At 43.5% G+C, this 24,917-nt stretch overlaps 1 protein-coding gene and 1 pseudogene across 1 annotated transcript; both read left to right on the top strand.

Annotated features, from left to right (window-relative positions):
• The first annotated feature begins 1,422 nt into the window (after nt 1-1,422).
• LOC115666989 (peroxisomal (S)-2-hydroxyacid oxidase GLO4-like) lies at nt 1,423-17,754 on the top strand (annotated as a pseudogene).
• A 3,555-nt stretch (nt 17,755-21,309) lies between these two features.
• On the top strand, nt 21,310-23,907 carry LOC115663993 (uncharacterized protein PHLOEM PROTEIN 2-LIKE A4-like). Its single transcript, XM_030585952.2, has 3 exons — nt 21,310-21,537; nt 21,672-21,790; nt 23,444-23,907. Exons 1-3 carry the CDS (start codon nt 21,334-21,336, stop codon nt 23,808-23,810), a joined length of 690 nt encoding a protein of 229 aa, XP_030441812.2. The 5' UTR covers nt 21,310-21,333; the 3' UTR covers nt 23,811-23,907.
• The last annotated feature ends 1,010 nt before the right edge of the window (nt 23,908-24,917 follow it).

Below are 24,917 nucleotides of genomic sequence, written 5' to 3'. Positions count from 1 at the left end.
TGTCTTCCGACTCTAATACCTTCCAATCAATTTTGTCAAGTCTGTATCATCACGAACGCCCCTCTGAATGATGCGAAAGAACAGTTCTTCCCCACCACAAGAAGGCTGGGTAAGATTAAGTACAGACACAAGTGCTTTTCAGAAGTTGTTAATAAAATGGATGCTCCTGTGGTCGTGCATTTCCTGAGAACATATTTTTGCCCCTACGCATCCTCTAGTCTCCTCAGCAGGCTTGGGGCCTCTGTTTATTAGCTGATACTTCTACCTTCGCAGCCCAAGTCAGCACGTCATAGCCTTTATTCCCGCATGTACTCCAATGAAATTTAATTTTAGCCTTTTATTCCAACACAAGGTTCACATTGACAAACCAGATTGAAGATCGTCCCGCAAAATCTGGTAAGAGATTCCCCAGTCATATACATTTCCCCAGAATCCGCTACGATGTTAAAGTGATTATATTACCACCAAAATTTCAAATTAGTATATCTATGACAATTTTACCCTCTGTAAGCTTCCATTCAATTTTACCGTCAAATTTCTGAGTCGGATGCCACGTGGCAATTGACGGGTGTATCAGTTTGGGATTTTACCCTCTGTTTGTCATATCAATTTGTGATTTTTCGTGATATTAATCCAATTTAACGGAGGGTAAATTTGTCACAAATGTACAAATTTGGAGTTTTTTATGGTTAAAAAATTAGTTTGAGATAAATTTGTCATAAGAGTACCAGTTTGGAGTTTTTGATAGTCAAAAAATTAGTTTGAGATAAATTTACGGTAGGTGTTCCAGTTTGAAGTTTTTTGCAGCCTTTCATTGGACGCGATCGCTGGTAATCAGTAAATCGCCCATCCCCAACGGTAGCTTCATTATCATTCTTTAGAGTGACTCCGGTCATTAGACCAGAGAGGTTTTGCTCCGTTCGTGTGAAAACCCAAGGCTCCCATTTGCTTATCCTGCGAAACATCGTACCCTTTGGATCGTCTCTCTTCTTTGATTCGAGTGTGCAGCGCAGAGTAATTCCCCTGCTCCGAACTTTTTTGAGCATCCGTATGGCTGAGCGTCTGCGTTGCAGAAAGATCGCATTCTTTTTTTTTTATCCTTCTGCAGTCATGACTAGCGAAAAGATTATTGACGGTCACGCAGGAGTTTATGACGAAGGTTCATGTGAGTAGTTAGGCTAGCGTGAGATTCTGAATGCCGTTGGGCTACGCGTTTTGATGTGTTCGTGTTCTGTAGTTATGGCTATACATACGTCGAGGGGTGTGGGTGCATTACGATCGCTATTCCATACTTTTCACTCTCCTATTTAGATTTAGTGTGAATTCGTGTGGGCACATTTAACTTGCAATTATGCCGATAGTTTATGGTAAATTGTTTTAGACCTTCATTTGCGTGAGTGTGGTCAAAAAGGCACCGTGCCGTTAGCTTAGCAGCACCCTTAGGAGAAATTGTTAAGCTGAGGTAATAAATGCTTAAATTTTTATTCAGGAAACATGGCCGAGGATCCTGTCAATGTGAATGAGTATCAAGAATTGGCTAGGCAAGCCCTTCCAAAAATGTACTATGATTTTTATGCCGGGGGAGCAGAAGACCCGTATACACTTCAAGAAAACACGGAAGCCTTTCGCAGAATAACGTAATGACTAATGAATGCTGGTCAGATTTAAATCTGCAGCAACCATATTATGTTGTTCGGTAATTCTCAATACATGTATTTCTGACAGGTTTAGGCCGAGAATCCTCATTGATGGGAGCAAAATTAGTTTGTTGACTACTCTATTGGGCTATCACGTTTCTGCCTCCATTATGATTGCTCCAATTGCTAGGCATAATGTCACGCCCCGAGCCCCATCGAGCTCGCGACATCCCTCTTCGGTCTAATTTGGTGCGACGTCCCAGGACGCGTCGCCGACCCAACGCCCAGCACAGAGAGCTTTGCACATGCGGAAGCAATATACTTATAAATCACCCGAACATTACAAACACATGACCAAGGATAGCTAAAATCACAAATAGCATCATAAAATATACATTTGTATTAATCCGGAAACATTTACACTATCCATCGAACCGAGCATACTACAACACTACAATCCAGCTCGACAACATGAGTATCCAAAAGCCACCGACAAGATAAAAAAGGGGACAGGTGGCCGGGTTAACCTAACTACACTATAGGTCGACCTATCTTCCAAAAAGTGACCAGTCCGACCTACTCCACACAAACCCTAAACTAGACCGAGGTACTAGGGGTCATCCTCCACCTGACCATCTTCTGAGTCCTCTGACTCGTGCTCCGGAGGAATCGCTTGCAATGGCTGTACAGCCAGCTGCTCCACTGGGGGCACCACGGGCGGCTCATTACCCGGCTTCTCCGAATCCACGATCTCGCCATCAGGAGGCTTGATTGCCGAAGGGTCCCACTCACCGACGCCATCATACGAGGGATCGAAACTCCTCATTGGGCCAGTCTCCACTATACCATCTCGAAACGTCCACGCCACGTACGAATAGGGCTTCAGGTATAATCCACCCTTGTCAACCCAAACCACACTAGAATGCTTCACATAAGCCCGATCATCTCCTAGAGGGTACTCCACCCGCTGATTATCCATGTGACTGGGAATCCCGAAGCGAGGAGACGGGTTTCCTGGGTTCATGGCCGGGGTATGAAATATTGGGTTTTAACAACAATGAGACGAATCTCAGCGAGTAAAACCCCATAAACCTAAACTAGGCTAACATGCACCTCCTAACAGGCAAACAATTACAAGCAACAGTAATATTTGCTAATCCATTGACCTAGGCCCTCGGGCCCAGATCGAGCATACAATCGACCCTGCAGGTTAGGCATTTCATAGTAACATTTATGGCACATACGCGAACACACTGGTCACACGTACGCCATACACATACTCATGCTCATTAGTGCCTGCCTCACATACGAGTCATCGGTACGCACAATGGCCAACACACTCCAGCACACATATGCCATGTTTATGAATTGCCTCAAATAATGCACTCTGGCATACGGCTCATTTTCAATTATAAACCGACCCGCAGGTCACCAAATATTTCGACCCGCGTAAAAACGCTTCGAGCTCGACCCGTAGGCCAACAACACTTCACGGCCCGCGCCAAAGCGCATCCGGCCCAGTGTCTCTAGCCCGCGTCAAAACGCATCAGGCGCAACACCGATCTCCTTACGGACCAAAACCCGCGTAAAACGCTTCAGGCTGGCCGTCTTTCGGACGTACCGGGCATCGTCCCGCGTAAAACGCATCAAGACTGAATCGACCCCGCGTAAAACGCATCAGGGCCCTTAGTGATCACACATACACACAGCCAGTTTTATCTGAACCCCGCGTAAAAACGCTTCAGGGCATTTTAGGTGATCACATGCTCATGTCAGGCACGCATACTCGCACAAATCTCATCTCATGCCCATTCTCGGCATACGAAATGCGTGGCCATGCAGTCCCGTTCTCGGGTCATCACATGATGCACAATGAGCATTCAATTCCACCGAGGCATATAATCATATAATGCCAAATCAACGTGCATCTCAACATGCCCAGATCCCATCGTGACGTGCTCAATTAACACTTTAGCATGCCCAACGAATTATTCAATGCAATACAATCTTGCATGGCACAACTTTGGCACACATAAATCACATACTTGGGCAATATAGTTCACGCCAATTATTGGCCAATCACATGCCGCATTAATCGGCCACACGAACACGCGGCATGGCAATATACGATTGAGCACAATCAAGTACAAATCGACCGTTTGAGTATACGCGGCAATTTCCACGATTAAACTCCTCATTAACCAATCTAAGTCCAGTTAATCACGTCATGGACAACCACCCAATCGGGTCGTTCTAGGCCAATAAACCATCCTCATAATGCTTCATTAGGCTCCCCAAATCATCACATAATCCACCAAACATGGCACGATCGGGATTTATCCTCATTAGGCCTTACATCGCCCGAACTTAGGCCAATTAATTATCACATGGGCAGCCACTAATTCCGGTCGTTCTCAGCCATATGTCAACCTCAAAATAATCCGTTAAGCCTCCCAATTCATTACCAAACCAGCCACTAATTCGCCAATCCGAGCACTCTCGGCAATTACGCCCTTTTAATCCCATTTTGATCAAGCTTAATCTAATTAACACCCAGTATGGACAGCCACTAATCGGCACGTCCTCGGCTTCTAATCCACCTCCAAATCAGCATAATAGTACGCCAAAATCAATCCAACACCATCCGCTATGATCGGTCCACTGATTACTCATAAATTGATCATTCTTGATCCCATTTAATCCCGATATGGACAGCTATCAAACAGAACGTTCTTGGCCACTAAACCTTCATATAATCGGCAATTTAATCCATCGGAATCATCACCAAACCGGCCTTTCACAACCAGCCATCAATTTCCCCTAAAACACCCTAATTTAACCCCTAAAAGCACCTAATCCCGTCTAGAAACGCAAATTGTCCTAATTAGGGTTTAGAGGGGATTACTCACACTAATCCTAAGCTCCGACAAGTCTGGATCGACGGGGAACGGGCGGCTGATCGCCGGCGTGCGGCGGAACCAGCGGCGGCGTTCCGGCGGCTTCCACGGCGGCGCTCGAGCGGCGGCGATGGCCCCCCCTTCCACGCGGCCAAGGGCTGATCCTGCGTGTTCCTCACGCCGAACGGGGAAGGGAGAGAACGGCGAGAGAGTGAGGGGGTGATCGGTGAGGGTGGCGGCGCACGGCGGCGCTCCTCCGGCGAGCGGTGAACTTGGCCGAGAGAGAGAGAGAACCGGCTAGGGAGAGAGAAGGAGGAGGAGGAGTGGCCGAAGTGGTGAGGAGAGAGAGGAGAGAGAGAGAGAGAGAGAGAGGATGGCTGGTCTTAAATGGGGGGGGGGATTTGACCACTTTTCCAATTCCCCATTTTGCCCTCTCTCACTTGGTCCATACTAATCTAAGCCCAATAATTGTGGGGCATTTTGGTCCAAGGAATTCTGCATTATTGGGGGCTGGTATTTTCCACTTAATTTCTCCAAAATAAATTCCAATATTTATCTCAAAATTCGGAGTACTAAAAATAGGCTTAGGGGCAAAATCGTCATTTTCCGATTTCGGGCCGAATTTCCATTTTTCGACCGTACCAACCCCAATTATGACTAGCCACACTAAAATGACGTCGTCCTCGCAAAATAGTCACGTACGCCCACGAAATTCGACGCCCAAGTCCGGATCCAATTTCGCAATCAAAATTGCTCAATTACAATTTTAGGGTCTCTCACTAACGAGCGGCTGTTTAGGGGTTACACGCATCGACCTAGGGTTACTCGAGTCGTGACGGTCTCAATTACCGGGAGATCGCGAGGAATTATCGCTAGTTCCGGAGGTCGCAATCGTTCGGATTTAGTTCAGGATTTGTTCGCCACGCGTACTCTCGGTCGTACGGAATCACCCGCGATCCGATCGTACGTCATTGGCCAACTAAATCCGTCACCTTCCTAGGATCGGCCCACATTGGCCCAAAATACTCCCTCGTCGTTCCTCGGAATCGGTGCTCGATTAGCGATCGGGTCCCTGGTCCACGTACCATTTTCCTAGTTAGCCATTTCCTATTGGTCAGTATCCCGTGAAGGATCCATTCCGGGCGAGACTCACTAAAATCAAATGAGAATAATATCACTCTCATTGATCCCGGAAATGGGTCGAAATTCGGGATGTTACAACTCTTCCCCCCTTATAAAAATTTCGTCCTCGAAATTTGCAATCCAACTCGTCCACTCAAACAAACAGGGGTACTGACGTCATATTACTTCCTTGCTTTTCCTGGTGGCGCCTTTTGCCCCGTGATACTCCCAAATAACATTGACCACCAGGATTGTCTTTCCCTCAAAATCTGTTTCTTCTTGTCGTCGATTCGCATCAGTCTCTCCACGTACGACACCCTGTCGTCCACGTTTATCACTTCATGACTTAACATGTGGGTCGGATCTAGTTCGTACTGCCTCAACATCGACACGTGGAAGACGTCATGAACTTGCACAATTCCTGCGGCAAGGCGAGACAATAAGCCATCATTCCAATCTTCTTTAAAATTTCAAACGGCCCATATGCCTTGGACTCAGCTTTCCTTTCTTACCAAATCGGGACAGTCTTTTCATAGGCGACACCTTGAGAAACACATGATCCCCAACCTGAAATTCCCAAGGTCGTCGCCTTCGATCGGCGTAACTTTTCCGGTAACTCTGAACGGTCCTTAACTTTTCCCGGATACTTTCTACCGACTTCGTCCCAACATACCGGCGTCCTGCACGCCCTGCCATACAAGGCCTCAAATGGTGCCATCTCAATACTCTGCTGAGAGCTGTTATTGAGGCAAGTTCAACCAAATGCAACTGCTCTTCTCACTTGCCTTGAAAGTATAATACATGTGCTCTCAGCCTATCCTCTACAGCCCAAATAGTCCTTTCAGACTGGCCATCCGTCTACGGATAATAGGCCGTACTGAACTGCACTTTGTTCCCATGGCCACTTGTAGGCTTTTCCAAACATTGGCCGTAGATCTCGGATCAAGGTCCGAAGTGATCGTTACCCGTATTCCATACACTCTGACGATCTAATGCACATACAACTCAGTATATCAATGCAACGTGACATCTTTCCACATAGCCAAAAGTGTGTCGACCTTTTCAACCTGTCGACAATCACCCCAAATAGAATCGTGTCCTCTTTGGCTCCTTGGTAATCCCGTCACATAAATCACATTTATATGCTCCCATTTCTATTCTGGGATTCCCAAAGGTCGCAATAATCTTCCGGGCTTACAATGTTGTGCCACCACTTATTGGCACGTCAAACACTTGGCCACATTCCTTTTCAGATCATTCCACCGATAATGTTACCGCAAATTCTGGTACATTTCCGTGATGCCCGGATAGATACTATGACTGCTCCTATGAGCTTCCGCCAAAATCTCTTCCTTAAGCTCCAAATCATCCGGCACGCACAGACGTCCTCAAAACTTCAGAATTTCATCCTCGGACACTTGGAAGTCCGGTTTCCTCTTAATGCCATCTATTTCTAGACTCTTCTTAATCTCAGGGTCTGTAGACTGCAATGCCTTAATCCTTGCTTGGATCTCTGGTTCGATTCTCAATGCAGTCATTAGATTAGACATCAGACTCACCTCGAACTCAAACCCTGAGTCTATTAGCCTTTCCAACAAGATCTACTCCTTAACTATCATAAGCGCCATACTTCAACCTTTAGCCTAGTGCATCCACTACTCGATTTGCTTTCTCGGAATGATACAGGATGTCACAGTCGCAGTCCTTAAGAAGTTCTATCCATCTGCACTGCCAACTCTAAATCACGCGTCGGATAATTCATTTCATGCGGCCTCAATTGGCGCGACGCATGTGTAACTAACCTTCCGAGCTGAATCAATACACATTCCAGTCCTCTTAATGACGTGTTACTATAGATCTCAAATCCTTCTGATCCAAACGGAAGAGTCAAGATCGGGGCAGTTGTTAGCCTATGCTTCAACTCCTGACAACTCCTTTCACATTTTTCATCTCCCGAAACTATGTGTCCAAGGAACGCTACTCTGCTAAGCCAAAATTCGTACTTACTGAACTTAGCATAGAGTGCGTGTTCTCTTAAGGTCCGTGGCACATTACTCAAAGTACTTCATGCTCTTTCGGGCCTTTCAAATACCTCAATCTATCGTCACTAAAAGTTTTGACGAAGCGGTCCAAAAACTCTTTGAATGTCCCGTTCATTAAGTCCATGAAGGTAGCAGGAGCATTGGTTAGACCAGAGGGCATCACCGTAAACTCATAGTGCCCGCACTGCGTACTAAAAGCGGTCTTAGGAATATTCTCTTTCCTGATCCTTACTGATGATATTCGGTCCGTAGATCAATCTTAGAGAACACTGAGGCTCCTTGAAATTGGTCTAACAAGTCATTATTCCTGAGCAGTGAATACTTATTCTTAATCATCTTCTGATTCAACTGCTGGTAATCGTTACACCACCTCAATGTCTCGTCCTTCTTCCTTATAAACAGGACTGGCGCTCCCCATGGAGACACACTATGGCGACTAAAACCCTTGTCCAACAATTCCTGCATCTGGACTTTCAACTCTTTCAATTCTAACAAGGACATCCTTTAAGGCGGCTTCGAGATTGGCTCAACCCCATGGCCAACTCGATAACAAACTCCACTTCTCTTTCTGGTGACAATCCCGGTAATTCCTAAGGAAAGACGTCGGGAAAATTGCACACCACTGCTACGTCCTCTAGCCGCACTTCCTCTGTTGTCAAATCCGCCACACTTGCCAAGCAACCTTGACACCCCTCATTCAACAACTTGGCTGCTTCTACTGATAAAACTTAAAGGATCGAGGTTCCTCCTCGATTTCTCACAAACTCGGATTTAGGGTGTCTAGCCGAGCTAAACTGAGTCACCTAGCCACTACAATCCATCACGGCATTTTGGTTTGACTAACCAATCTATGCCCACGATTACGTCAAAATCATACATAGCCAAAACTGCTAGGTTTATCCTTTCTTATCTGTCACCGATCATAAAAGTGGCAGTCCTTTCCATCGCATCGTGATCCATTGCTTAGACCTATCCACAAATCTCATTATAATCATTCAGACTCAGTGATATCGTCTGACTACGGAGATCCGGCTTCAACCCAACTTGGAACCTCCGGGCCCTATCCAATGGGTCCTTCACCAGTTTTGGGGCAAACTTGGATAACCTAGCAAACTCAGTTTCATACAGGTTCGCTATCATCTGTCCTCGGTGGAACCTCATAAATTCAGCCAATTTCTGCTCTCATGCCCACTCGGGGTAGTACTTGCCTTTGAAGGCCTCAATAAACACAACCCAAATCTGAGCGGTGCCAACAGGAAACACTCTTCCTCTGGTGGCTTCCTATCCATCACTTACATTTCCTTGCAGCTAGTATACTGCTAGAATCCCATTTTCCTTATTCATGCGCCCCAATACCTCAAAAGTCTTTTCCAATTCCTCTACCGAAAGGGACGCAACCTCATGGTCACCTTTTTCCCATCAGACTTAAGGGTTTCAATTTCAGAAACTGTTCAACCAATTGATACACCTGTCTATTCGCATTTCCTTGACCTCAATCAGGATTTTCATTATCACCAATAGCAATAACTACAGCGGCTTCCACAACCTGAACTTTAGTGGCAGCTCGCTCTTGAGCTTATCCACCTAAAAGATTACCAATTTCCTCAAGTGCACTCACGACCCTGTCCACTCGCGGGCCCATCGCTGCTTGGTTCTCAAGACTTGGTTGGCTCCTTATATCTCTACCTCTCAAGCTCAACCTTACAGGTTTCTATCACTACTCACCTACCTCCTATAATTCCACTCAGGAATTAGAGACCTAAACCAAGCTAAACCGGTCTAAGGACCTAGGCAAGTAGCTAGCACACAGCATTCAATCACTCAGCATGCGGCTAAGCACAAATAACACAAGACCTCAATTAAGGAGGTACACATACTTACCTCAGGTCCTGCCGCATCTGCACTTTACGGGTCCATTCACATGTGCACTCAATCAAACACAGACAGTCAGGCGGTACACTTAGCACACAAGGTCTCTCTACTGTCTACCCAAGGTTATCGCTCCTTATCACTCCAGGCTTCGACCGAAATGGACCGAGCTAACCTTGCTTTGATACCATATCAAACGGGGATGTCACGCCCCGAGCCCCATCGACCTTGCGACATCCCTCTTCGGTCTAATTTGGTGCGACGTCCCAGGACGCGTCGCCGACCCAACGCCCAGGACAGAGAGCTTTGCACATGCGGAAGCAATATACTTATAAATCACCCGAACATTACAAACACATGACCAATGATAGCTCAAATCACAAATAGCATCATAAAATATACATTTGTATTAACCCGGAAACATTTACACTATCCATCGAACCGAGCATACTACAACACTACAATCCAGCTCGACAACACGAGTATCCAAAAGCCACCGACACGATCAAAAAAGGGACAGGTGGCCGGGTTAACCTAACTACACTATAGGTCGACCTATCTTCCAAAAAGTGACCGGTCCGACCTACTCCACACAACCCCTAAACTAGACCAGGGTACCTAGGGGTCATCCTCCACCTGACCATCTTCTGAGTCCTCTGACTCGTGCTCCGGAGGAATCGCTTGCAATGGCTGTACAGCCAGTTGCTCCACTAGGGGCACCACGGGCGGCTCCTTACCCGGCTTCTCGGAATCCACAATCTCGCCATCAGGAGGCTTGATTGCCGAAGGGTCCCACTCACCGACGCCATCATACGGGGGATCGAAACTCCTCATTGGGCCAGACTCCTCTATACCATCTCGAAAAGTCCACGCCACGTACGAATAGGGCTTCAGGTATAATCCACCCTAGTCAACCCAAACCACACTAGAATGCTTCACATAAGCCCGATCATCTCTTAGAGGGTACTCCACCTGCTGATTATCCACGTGACTGGGAATCCCGAAGCGAGGAGACAGGTTTCCTGGGTTCATGGCCGGGGTATGAAATATTGGGTTTTAACAACAATGAGACGAATCTCAGCGAATAAAACTCCCTAAACCTAAACTAGGCTAACATGCACTTCCTGACAGGCAAACAATTACACGCAACAGTAATATTTGCTAATCCATTGACCTAGGCCCTCGGGCCCAGATCGAGCATACAATCGACCCTGCAGGTTAGACATTTCATAGTAACATTCATGGCACATACGTAAACATACTGGTCACACGTACGCCATACACATGCTCATGTTTTTTGCCTGCCTCACATACGAGTCACCGGTACGCACAATGGCTAACACACTCCAGCACACACATGCCATGCTTATGAATTGCCTCAAATAATGCACTCTGGCATACGGCTCATTTTTAATTATAAACCGATCCGCAGACCACCAAATATTTCGACCCGCGTAACAACGCTTCGGGCCCGACCCGTAGGCCAACAACACTTGACGGCCCGCGCCAAAACGCATCCGGCCCAGTGTCTCTAGCTCGCGTCAAAACGCATCAGGCGCAACACCGATCTCCTTATGGACCAAAACCCACGTAAAACGCCTCAGGTTGGCCGTCTTCCGGACGTACCGGGCATCGTCCCGCGTAAAACGCATCAGGACTGAATCGACCCCGCGTAAAACGCATCAGGGCCGTTAGTGATTACACATACACACAGCCAGTTTTATCTAAACCCCGCGTAAAAACGCTTCAGGGCATTTTAGGTGATCACATGCTCATGTCAGGCATGCATACTCGCACAAATCTCATCTCATGCCCATTCTTGGCATACGAAATGCGTGGCCATGCAGTCCCGTTCTCGGGTGATCACATGATGAACAATGAGCATTCAATTCCACCGAGGCACATAATCATATAATGCCAAATCAACGTGCATCTCAACATGCCCAGATCCCGTCGTGACATGCTCAATTAACACTTTAGAATGGCCAACGAATTATTCAATGCAATACAATATTGCATGGCACGACTTTGGCACACATACATCACATACTTGGGCAATATAGTTCACACCAATTATTGGCCAATCACACGCCGCATTAATTGGCCACACGAACACGCGGCATGGCAATATACGATTGAGCACAATCAAGTACAAATCGACCGTTTGAGTATACGCGGCAATTTTCACGATTAAACTCCTCATTAACCAATCTAAGTCCAGTTAATCACGTCATGGACAACCACCCAATTAGGTCATTCTAGGCCAATAAACCATCCTCATAATGCTTCATTAGGCTCCCCAAATCATCACATAATCCACCAAACATGGCACGATCGGGATTTATCCTCATTAGGCCTTACATCGCCCGAACTTAGGCCAATTAATTATCACATGGGCAGCCACTAATTCCGGTCGTTCTTGGCCATATGTCAACCTCAAAATAATCCGTTAAGCCTCTCAATTCATTACCAAATCAGCCACTAATTCGCCAATCCGAGCACTCTCGGCAATTACGCCCTTTTAATCCCATTTTGATCAAGCTTAATCTAATTAACACCCAGTATGGACAGCCACTAATCGGCACGTCCTCGGCTTCTAATCCACCTCCAAATCAGCATAATAGTACGCCAAAATCAATCCGACACCATCCGCTATGATCGGTCCACTGATTACTCATAAATTGATCATTCTTGATCCCATTTAATCCCGATATGGACAGCTATCAAATAAAACATTCTTGGCCACTAAACCTTCATATAATCGGCAATTTAATCCATCGGAATCATCACCAAACCGGCCTTTCACAACCAGCCATCAATTTCCCCTAAAACACCCTAATTTAACCCCTAAAATCACCTAATCCCGTCTAGAAACGCAAATTGTCCTAATTAGGGTTTAGAGGGAATTACTCACACTAATCCTAAGCTCCGACAAATCTGGATCGGCGGGAAACGGGCGGCTGATCGCCGGCGTGCGGCGGAACCAGCAGCGGCTTTCCGGCGGCTTCCGCAGCGGCGATGGCCCCCCATTCCACGCGGCCAAGGGCTGATCCGACGTATTCCTCACGCCCGAACGGGGAAGGGAGAGAACGGCGAGAGAGTGAGGGGGTGATTGGTGAGGGTGGCGGCGCACAGCGGCGCTCCTCCGGCGAGCGACGAACTTGGCCGAGAGAGAGAGAAGGAGGAGGAGGAGTGGCCGAAGTGGTGAGGAGTGAGAGGAGAGAGAGAGAGGATGGTTGGTCTTAAATGGGGGGGGGGGGGGGGTTTGACCACTTTTCAAATTCCCCATTTTGCCCTCTCTCACTTGGTCCATACTAATCTAAGCCCAATAATTGAGGGGCATTTTGGTCCAAGGAATTCTGCATTATTGGGGGCTGGTATTATCCACTTAATTTCCCCAAAATAAATTCCAATATTTATCTCAAAAATCGGAGTACTAAAAATAGGCTTAGGGGCAAAATCGTCATTTTCCGATTTCGGGCCGAATTTCCATTTTTTGACCATACCAACCCCAATGATGACTGGCCACACTAAAATGACGTCGTTCTCGCAAAATAGTCGCGTACGCCTACGAAATTCGACGCCCAAGTCTGGATCCAATTTCGCGATCAAAATTGCTCAATTACAATTTTAGGGTCTCTCACTAACGGGCGGCTATTTAGGGGTTACGCGCATCGACCTAGGGTTACTCGAGTCGTGACGATCTCGATTACCGGAAGAACGCGAGGAATTATCGCTAGTTCCGGAGGTCGCGATCGTTCGGATTTAGTTCAGGATTTGTTCGCCACGCGTACTCTCGGTCGTGCGGAATCACCCACGATCCGATCGTACGTCATTGGCCAACTAAATCCGTCACCTTCCTAGGATCGGCCCACATTGGCCCAAAATACTCTCTCGTTGTTCCTCGGAATCGGTGCTCGATTCGCTATCGGGTCCCTGGTCCACGTACCATTTTCCTAATTAGCCATTCCCTGTTGGTCAGTATCCCGTGAAGGATCCGTCCCGGGCGAGACTCACTAAAATCAAATGAGAATAATATCAATCTCATTGATCCCGGAAATGGGTCGAAATTCGGGATGTTACACATAAGTTAGCACATCCTGAAGGTGTGAAACCTGAATTTTTTTGGAGGAACTCTTTCGCATGTTTGCTTGTTTTGATTTTAGCGATGCAATTTTTCCATCTTCTAGGAGAGGTTGCCACCGCAAGAGCAGCTGCTGCATGTAATGTCATCATGGTAATAGATTACCAAATACTTTTAATCTCAATTTTGTTGCTATGACATACTCAATTCACCTGTTTACTCTAGATTCTTTCATATATGTCCACGTGCACTGTAGAAGAGGTCGTGTCCAGATATGATGCAATTCGATTCTTTCAAATATATATAAGCATCTATTTGATTAAGAATCTTCAGTTTTCTTGGCCTTGTACATTCTCCATTAAGATTTCATCTAAATAATCAATGCACCTCCTTATGCAGGTATACAAGAGACGGGATATTACAGCTCGGCTAGTACAAAGAGCTGAAAGAAGTGGATACAAAGCTATTATTCTTACTGTTGATGTTCCCAGACTTGGCAGGAGGGAGGCAGACATAAAGAACAAGTAAACTGCTTTCCTCTTCCTCTCTCGCTCCCTCATCCCCCTGGGGCATGGACATCATGGTCATGAACAAAGTTCGGGTACAGTTAAACTCTCTCTCTCTCTCTCTTTCTCTATGACAATGATAGCGCCTCAGTTGAAGAATTTTGAAGGTCTACTCTCAACTCAAGTTGTCTCTGTGAGTGAATGATTTCTTTTCTACTCGAGGATCTGACAATAGCAATATAATTTTACCTATTCAATGGCCATCAATGCATGGGGAGATATCTATGTTCTTAATATCTTATCGACCAATCTCCTTTGATGGCATGGAGGCTGTTTTCATCATTATCTTCATACCCTGCTATATGCTGCTCTCTTTTTCCGGTGTCTGTAACTCTTTTTGGCATTAGCAAGGTAGCAAAACAAAAAGAAATGCTCACTATGGTGTTGATGTTTGTGGATATGGTATTAGGCTCAGCCTAGAGGAGATTTATTCCATGAGCTCTGTGCTTCTCTTATGCAAAGCTTGCCCTTGGGGCAAAGAGTATTGTATTCATTGACGCTCTTTTCTTTATAGCTGTTCAGTTTGATTATATCTGTGTCTGGAGGAGTTTTTTATAGTTCATTTGCTTAGAGAACATAATTTTTTACCCTTGTATCATGGGGTGAAGAAACAAAGGGTTCGGATAACGTTAGGCAACCGGAAATGTATGGTTAATACTTGACCGATGAAGACATTTTCACTGCCTAAATAACCTCTAGAGAGATATCTCAAATTTTTGTAGTTTGGTAAATGCAGAAATTAGGCATAACATCTCTCTCACTCGCTCTCCCCTTTTTTTTTTGCCTCTGCTGCAATTTGCAGGATGAGGGTTCAAACGTAAAGCTTTTGCTGATTCAACTGTTGATGCTTCTTTGAGTTGGAAGGTGAACCTCCATACCATCTTAAATTACTTTGTAATTAATCCTTGAAATTTATTCTGGGATGATGTTTCATCAAAAGAATCGGGTTTTCTGAATGAATGAGATGTGTGAGGCAGTGTCATCCAGCGTAGAAATAGGTTTAATAGCTATCTTAGGATGACTTTTTTCATTCAGTTTTCCCTTGTGGCCGTGACCTACAAATGATAACTGGATCTTTATAATGCCTCTATTTGCTTTATTTGGTATCTTGTTGGTCATGTAACTAAATTACAATGCTGCAGGACATTGTATGGTTGAGATCTATAACAAAATTGCCGATTCTGATCAAGGGAGTTCTTACACATGAAGATGGTAAGATCTAGGATTGTATTCTCAAGGAAAAGCGGTTGAGGATTCGTCCGAAGACCGTTTTGTGTCCGACTTTGAACTATAGCTTACTTAGCATATTCATTGCTTAAACCAGCATTCCAAAACCAGATCAGAGATTGAACCGAATTGCTGTCCCATACCAGTCTGAACTGATCGAAATCGGCCAAAAACTGTGGCTAAAACCTTCTGGTTTGGTTTTAAAAACACTAGCTTAAACGAGAAGTCTTACTTTAAGATCATTTAAGACCTGGAAAATTTTGTACTATAAGGATCATTTTAATCTTATCCAAAAGTTGAGAAGATATTACCTTGAACTTATTATATGTCTCAAATCAATCTGTCAACCAATTTTCAGGTAGCGTGGCCATAACTAGCAACTGACAGGACTGTCTGTCTTTGAGCTAATTTGGCATTGATTCTCTTAATAGAAAATTTTTTTAACCACATACGCATACATGAGCAAAGGGATCATTGCATTTACAAGGAAAACAAAAAAAAAAGTCAAGGATGACGGCTTGAGAACTCATCAACTGTGCCAAAATCTGTTTTTGCATTCTCATTTGTGCTAGATTTGATGGAATTCGTTAAGGTTATTTAATAGTGCAGATTCGTGTGCCTGCTGTTGTTTTATTGGATATGAGGTGGGAACCCAACTCTACACTGAGCACCACGTCATTGCCAGTCCATCACCGTGTTATACAGTACACTGACACCATAGCAAATGGTTAGGTATGATTTAATTGACATTGAAGTTCAGGATAGTGTGAAAAGCAGTAAAAATTCGTTCAAGTGCAGGAGAATTTTGTGAAAACTTGGGTTTTGATTGTATATCTAGTTTGTTGAGGGTGAGCCTCTAGAATCAAACTTTGTAGATTCTTCAGTTCATCTTGAAAGGAAACAATATTATGACTCAATTGGTTTGGTAGTTCAAACACCATAGTAATTCTGTTGGGGAAGTCACATGAGTTAGGAATTGATGGTAATGGGACATTGCCTGTCTTCATTTTGTCCTTGCTGCTATTAAGACCTTGTGTTCTCTGATATTGGATTGAAGCATCTTATTCATCTATTGGAATTTACTATTTTGCTTCTCAGTATTCTCAAACTGTTGTTTCTACTATTGGTTGTTGCATACTCGACAACCTTATCAACAAGCTTGTATTCCCTCATTGGCGCAATCAAGGCGGTGGAAGGCGGTGCTTCTTGGGATAATTGTCTCCAATCATGGAGCTCGGCAGACTAGATTATACTCCGGCCACGATATCGGTTACGGAAGAGGTGCCTATTTTTCCGAACTCCTTTGTTCTGCAGTCTTAATAATAGATTCTAGATTTTGGAGCATTTGTAAACACTGGATAAGAGTAAATACACCCGGTTTTGCCCCTTCAAAATAAAGCACAGTGGTTTTCTGTTTCCCTTTATTTTAAAAAATATATATGAAATCTTGTGCTGCAACAAGTCATCTATATCAAACAGCATTTTGGTCATCACTGTTTTTTAACCTTCGTTTGTAGGTTGTTCATGCAGTCAAAGGGAAAGTCCCTGTTTTTGTTGATGGAGTGCGGCGAGGAACAGATGTTTTCAAGGCATTGGCCCTTGGGGCACAAGCAGTACTGGTACAATCTTTTAATTAGTTTGGCACATTCCTGATATTTCTCGATGTGGACTATCTGCTATCTTAGTAAGGGGCATCGTAACAAACCCTTGAGGTATTTGGATAATAATATCGTGCCAAGTTAGTAGAAACTATCTTTTCACATTACCAAAACACCTTAATCACAAATGAACCAGTGCCCTAGGACAAATGATGACATTCTCCTAATAGTGGTCTTCTTACTACAGGTAGGAAGGCATGTTGTATCTGGGTTGGCGGCAAAAGGGAAAACTGGAGTTAGAAGGGTCACTGAGATGCTGGAGGATGAGCTCGAGTTTACGATGGCACTATCTGGTTGTCCTACCATAAAGGATATTACCAGGGGCCACGTGATAACAGACCGTGAGAGACTTCATTCCTCGCTCTGAATTCGCGCTGCAGCATCCATGAAGATAAGATTTCACATAGGCAAATAGACGATACCCTGGTTGTATTATTGCTTGTAGTTTGCCATGTTATGTAAATAGTGGTCATGTTTATGATCAAAAATAAAATTGTAGTCGAAAAAGAACATGAGTAGAGATTTATGATTGTCAAAGCTGGTTTTTTCTTGGTTCATCAGTAGATGTTAATGTTTAGTGGTACTTTTGGACATCAAATTTGAAGCATAAAATCCTTGTAGGACATTAAATTGATTTGTCTTTGGACTCTAATACCTTCCAATCAACATTGTAAAGTCAGTATCATAACGAATGCCCTCTAAATGATGCGAAACAGTTCTTCCCCACCACAAGAAGGCTGGGTAAAATTAAGTACAGACATAAGCGTTTTTCGGAAGTTATTAATAAATTGGATGCTTGTGTCGTCGTGCATGTCCTGAGAACACATCTTTGCCCCTACTCATCCTCTACTCTCCTCCTGCAGCCTCGGAGCCTCCGTTATTATTATTTTTTTGGACGGACGGGGCCTCTGTTTATTAACTGATACTTCTACCCTCGTAACCCAAGCCGCATGTACTCCAATGAAATTTAATTTTAGCATTTTATTCCAACACAAGGTTCAAGAACATTGACAAACCAGATCAAAGATTGTCCCGCAGAATCTGGTAAGAGATTCCCAAGTCATATACATTTCCCCAGAACCAAGCTTGGAACCCAGTAGAAGAAAATGAAATGAGTGAAGTTCATCTCCCCATAATCACTTGGCCAATGGTTGTGCATCAGTCTGCTTCTGCTCTTGTTCGCGGAATGGATCCTACAGATGCAGAAAGATACAGTGTAGTTCAGACCGTAAAGTATCCACATAGACGTGGTGATGTTACATTACTGCACGTCAAGTCAGAATTTTTTTTATTAAAGACAACATCTTTAAGTGGAGAGAAAATGCAAAGCGTGCAATATCATTTCACAAGCTCAGACTAATCTAGCTTTAGACAAACAAGATAGCACATGTATGGTTTCAGTTTTCACGATAAAATGGACTCACTACCTCTGGGCAGTTAGATGAACCTTAATCAGGTATGTGGCTCAAGCAATACCGATTTACAACATGTCAACTTTTCATCGTCCAGTTTCTGTATGATGTATAATAGATGCTGTGGTTAGAAAGTTTCTGTGGAACATTCCTCATGACTCAGGAGAAAACCCAGCTCCTACCTCTAAAACCATGGCCGTGTTTGCTACGTAAACTCAGTTGGAGGATGTTGGTTGATGCAAACAAAGTCAGGGCTAAGGTTTTGAAAGCCAGGTACTTGCAACATGGTAAATTTATGGGAGGTGACAAGAAAGATAACTAATTCGACTGTAATGGAAAACTTATTCAAGCGGGAGCTAGGAATCAGCCCCATGGTCAACCCCTTACCCTTGAGTCTTAAAGTAATTTCTAAACATCCCAGGCCTCAAAGATCTATTTTATACAGTCCAGAATCTCTCACAAACAGATGATGCCGCCAATAGATACATGCTGGGAGAAAAATTCTGGATGATAGAAGCATTCGGTTCCGTATGCTCCAGTGGATTCATCTTATGCAAGGAGATAAAGATTCGAAAAGTTGGTCATCTTACTCGACCTCATATTTATCATACCATTGGTGATGGAAAATATACTTGACTACGGCATGATGAACATCTGGCTTGTACAAGGCAACGCTACATCTTAATTAGGGTTTACAGTGGCGAGCCCGATTAGCCGATGCAACAAGAGGGATACATTGTTATTGCCTGCAGCTAGAAGTGAGGAAATTGGTGAAGATTCAGGCCGAATAACGGCCGATGACGCTGATCTGTTGCAGCATCAATGCCGCTACTCGGCCCACAGCTAAAGCAGTCCCTAATGCAATCGAGCTCCATATCACTGTCCACGACAATCCGACGGATCATTCGGGCGCTCTAGAAAGGCCGGATTTCTAACACCATCCAATCAAAGGAACAACGAAAGAAAGGCGCACACACGCACACCCGAATTAGACGCAACCTGCACATGCAATCCGCCGAAAATCTATCAAGCAAGAGAAAAACCCGAAATTTGTAACGAAGGCAAGTCCGAAAGCAGAAGGGAAGCTGACGAAACAAGAAGAAACCGATAAGAAATCGAAAGGGGAGAGATTTGGATTTACGTGCTCGACGAAGGTGTGATTGGCGACGACCACAGTGGCCACGACGCCGCCGAGTATGGCGGCGGGACCAGTGAGCAGACTCCACTTGCGGTATATCATCTTCCCCCGCTTCTCCTTCTTCCTCCCTCTCTCTCCCTCTGCGCGATCAATCTCTCCACAAAGCTCGTTTTTTTCCAGGAAAAGGAAAAGCTGAAAAAGAAAAAGGAAATTGTAGAACCATGTAACATGGGCCACATGGATCGACATTGGGCTCCCATAAGGCCCTTTTCACCGTAAACATCTGTTATTTATTTTGGCAAATGAAAGAAATGGGTTATATACATAAATGGATGAAGATTTGTTTATACCGAAAAAAGAATTCTGTGAACAACCTTCTGGAATTGAAGGCAAACATTTTGGCTTCTCTTCAATGCATGCATGACTTTACATAAGCACAGACCATTATGTGAACTTAGTTTATGAATATTTTAAGTTTTGATCAAGAGGGTATCCCAAAGAAAATTTTCTGTTAAAAAACACAGGGAAATGGCTTCACTTTCTTTTTCTTTTTTTTTGGTCAAAAAATGGCTTCACTTTCGAACCTTTACTTTTACGACTATTAATAGTGGCTCCATCGATATTGTTTGGGATAAAGAAACCTGTGTAGCTCTCTCTCTCTCTCTCTCTCTCTCTACACGCCCTTAACAGGAGCAACATTGGCCACTAAGGGTGTGCAACCGGACCGGGTTTACCCGGTACACGCCCTTAACAGGAGCAACATTGGCCACTAAGGGTGTGCAACCAAACCGGGTTTACCCGGAAACCGGACCGGCCCACCCAAAAAACAGGTTCGGGAATCGCTTCTAACAAGAACCGGTCCGGGTACCGGTTCCATTTTTTGGGAACCGGTTAGAACCGGTCCGGTTTCCGGTTCCAAGTAAAAACCAACCCGAACCGGTTTTAGAACCAGTTTTAAGATAATGTAAAAAAAAAGTAAAAACCCTAGATCACGTAACCCTACTTCACCGGTTTTAGAACTGGTTTCCGGTTTAATATTGGGATCTGTTTCACAACTATGAGCGAAACAGCACGGCCCTTAAAGTCTTCTAAATATTGTGTGATTCATATGAGATATATAGACATTTCTCTAGTGAGAGCAGATGCTTTACTGGTAAGTCTCTTGATTTTTCTTTCAGGATATTTCATTCGGAAATAGAAGTGAGAAGTTCTCCCATCATGGAACAAAATAAAGAGCTAAACCTGTTGAACAATTCCCTGGAAATGTGACTCTTAAATATTTATGCGATTAGACTATGTCTTACAACATAGTGCTTTTGGATTGTTGATTTTAATGTATTGTAATTTCACTTGCTCATTTTGGGGATTGTTACTTTTGGCGGATAGTGATTTTTGTTATTCATCTTTTACTTTAAATCGTTTCATTGATACCTATATTATTTTGCTGGAAAAAAATGAAACCGGAAAAAGGAACAAAAAGAAAAAACAGGTTCTCGGGTAAACCCTGAAACCGGACCGGAAAAACAGGGTCGGTTCCAAAACAGGGTCCAAGGAAAACAGGGTTGATTTCAGGTACCAAAAATTGGGAACCGGTTATAACAGGGTTGGTTTCAGATTTCAGGTTTCAGGTCTGGACCCAACCCACCCTGGAACCGATCATCCCTATTGGCCACCTCCTGAAATGGAAGCTGAAGCTGAGATCCATGAAGAAGCCGAAGAGATGGGCTCACAGACGCCTAAGCAAACAGTGAAGGCAAGATCAAGAAGACCTCCACACAATTACGTGGCCATCGTGAAAGATTCCGTCGTGCCCATTCAAACTTTCCCTCTCGACATGCTCTGCGATCAGCTCTACGACGGAGTGGTTCTGCAACAGGGGAAGAGAGTGAGCCTCTCTCTCTCTCTCTCTCTCACGATTTTCTTAACTTCATTCTGAATTGTAAAAAAAAAGGAGATTTTTATGTGGACTTTGATATATGCTGTAATTGTAGAAATGAATATGAAATTTCATCCTTGCAGAAGTACTGGGTCGACAGGCATCTGAACAAGAATTGCTTCATGGTGTTTGCGAGGGAGCTTGCAATTTCATGGGGCGACACCCCCGAGAACTGGCTATGGAAGACCGTCAAAGAGTCCGGGTAAGAGTCAATATTCAAAAAAAAAAAAAGAAAAGAAAAAAGAACAAAGAAAATGAGATCATCATTTCTCTCGGAAAAAATCTGCTAAAAAAGAAAAAAAAAACTTTTTATTTCCTCGTTTGATCAAATTATCTTTATCTTGGACGAGATAAAGCGAATTCACCTCTTGTGCGCGTTCAGGTCATGGGCTGCAATGACTACTAGTTTGTTTTTAGCTCCTCGCTGCTTCATTTGAATAATTTATGTTCATCTGTACATAACCTGTGCAAAACATGAAGTGCAGAAAACTCTAATTGAGAAGTATGGATGTTTCAGTTCTGGTAATTGTTCAATGCACTTGTAAAATAAAATTCTCAGGCATGTGAAGTTAACTATTTATGACAGATTGTTTATCATATAAAAGCTATTATCATTTTCACCTTTTAACCGCTGATGGAGTGTTTTGAGAGGGACACCATTCTTCTATACTTTTAGAGAGCGCCAAGACACTGTACGTAGGATCTGGACATATGTTTCCTTATTGCTGAATAGTTAAAGATGACATTCTAAGCATGACAGATCGAGGTACCCATAGGAATAGAATCTATCCACCATTTTGAGATGATCAAGGAGCCAAGAGACTTACAGTTTAGAGTAATTAAGTGACTCTACACATCGTTAAAAAAGAAATGCGAAGTTGAGATGGGTGACTGAGATGCAAGTCATATGAACAATTTCAACTGTCAAGTACCTCTTCATGAGGTCTAATTCTCTTATTCCCTTCCAACTAGCCTTTCGAGCATGTAATTGTTTCTAACATTGTTGAATGATAAGGAGATCAGTTGATAAACGCACAGTCCCTCACTTTATGCCGTTAGTAATTAGTGTTTTAGTTTGTCTATTTGTTGTTCATTGTAAAGATAAGTTTTGTACTGCACTGGATGCAGGGAGACAGCCCTTTTAGTCGTAAAGGTTTTTAGGAAGCGTCCCAAGACCAATATACCTCATTGTAGAGACAATAGATTCGAGGTCCAAGTCTAGACTTACCAACATTCCTAGTTAAACTCACTTTCATTTGAAAGTTCAAACAATTGAATCTATGAACCTAGTAAATACGATAATCATTCTTATCACATCAATTATGCCATTAGAGATTCTGCATCGCTAACATCTTAATACATGCATCTTAGCAAAGGAGACTTTAATGGGAATAATGACCAGCGAAGTGTGGAACGCAAAACTTATTTCACTTGGGTGAAAATGAACTAAGCTGAGACAAATTGATTGTTAAAGTAAATTTCTTGAATCGCTTTAAGCGGGGTTATAATGAGCTATTCACAGTCTCGTTCTACCCATCGGTTCAAGTTTCTAGCTCGAACATTCTAATGTAGTATTAGAGCCATTCTACGTATTTCAGATCCCATTTAATATTTCATTTCGTGTGTAGATCTCATTCCTTGCTATTTTATTCCACTTGCAACATAATTGTCCCTTCATTCCGGCATGCACTTCATATGCAAATATGATCTGCACTAGGAAAATCTATTGAAGCAACTCGTGTAGCTATTTGTCTTTTCTTTCATTTCATCGTCTAATTTGATGGGGGAATGAACACATTAGCGATTCTTCTTCTGCGAAACTCCAACTCCTGACATTGAACTTCAATTTTACCAGTAATGTGGATGTTGAGGTAGCTTCACTGGGAAGAGTGTGCTGGCTGGAAATCAGTGGGAAGTTCCGAACGATCATGCTCTCTCTGAAGACCTTGTATGAAGTCTCGTTGGTGGCATTAATGACCGAGTCAAGTCAGGGTTGGAGCGTTCCTCTGAAGATCGACATTACTTTACCGGATGCATCGAAGCTGGAATGCATGGGGAATTTGCACGATAAGCCCCGCAGAATGTGGATAAACATTGTGATGGGGGAATTCATGACGTCGTCCCAAAATATCGGAGAAATCAAATTTTGTATAACCGAAACCAGTCCTATTTGGAAACAGGGGCTAGTCGTCAAGGGTGTTGCTTTTCGACCCAAAAATTGAAGTCAATAGGTGAGGCTTTGGCTATTAGTTTCTTATGTTCATAAGAAAAAAAAGAAAAAACAGCATTGATTAATGTATTGTTGTCACGACTCGCATATATCTGTGGGTACTGGTAAGCTTGCTTATGTTGTAACTGGCATGGTATGTTATTCTTGTTTTTCTTGAATTTATTATTATTATTGAAAATATGTCTCGAGTTTGAGCTTAAAAAGGAAACTTTCTTAATTTGAATAAGTTTCTTAGTTGGAGTAGGTTTCCTATTTTGGATCTAACTCTTGTCTAAATATAAGAAATGTGATTTATTATGAAGAGTATGAAAGATGAGCTTTTGCTTGTGAATTATATCCTGAGTATTTGAAGCCATAAAAATCTTGTGGTAAGATTTTGTGAATTCCTCTGTGAGATTGAGAGATTATTTTGCAAGTAATTATAGAGCTAAATACTATCGAGTTATTAGGTGTAATTGGGGGCTTGGGAAGCACTGATAGTATTTGAGTAACTCAAGTGTGGTTGTAATCTCCTTTATATCGTTTGATCTATAAAGGAATTCGTTGCTGCTCTCTCTATGGACGTCGGTCACATCGATCGAACCATGTAAATCTGGTGTTTGATTTATTTTCTTGTTCTGTTTATTTTATTGTTCGGTCCATTGCTTTCGCAACAATTGGTATCAGAGCTAGGCTTGACAGAGTTGAAGCGAATCAATGTCGACAGAAGAAGGAAAAGTGAAAATTGACAGATTTGATGGGAAGTAATTTAGTTTTTGGAAGATGCAGAATGAGAATTCTTTGTACCAAAGGAAAATGCACTTAACCCTGTTTGGGGAGAAGCCAGAGTCGATGAAGTAAGTTGAATGCGAATTGCTGAGTAGATAAGTGTTGGGTGTTATTTGGTTGACATTGGCTCGTAACGTTTCGTTTAATATCGTGAAAGAGAACACCATTACGGGTTTGATGAAAGCCTCGTCGGATATGTGCAAGAAGCCCTTTGCGATCAACAAGATCTACTTGATGCGATGTCTGTTTAACTTAAAGATGGGTAAAGGTGTGTCAGTTGCTGATCATATCAATGAATTCAATGTGATTATTATTCAATTGAGTTCAGTTG

Source organism: Syzygium oleosum, unplaced genomic scaffold (genome assembly GCF_021117445.2).
Source record: "Syzygium oleosum isolate NSW1041296 unplaced genomic scaffold, Sole_v2.1 Sole_v2.51, whole genome shotgun sequence".
NCBI lineage: Eukaryota > Viridiplantae > Streptophyta > Magnoliopsida > Myrtales > Myrtaceae > Syzygium > Syzygium oleosum.
Note: the sequence above shows the minus strand (reverse complement) of the source record. Positions and strands in the feature narration are given on the sequence as shown.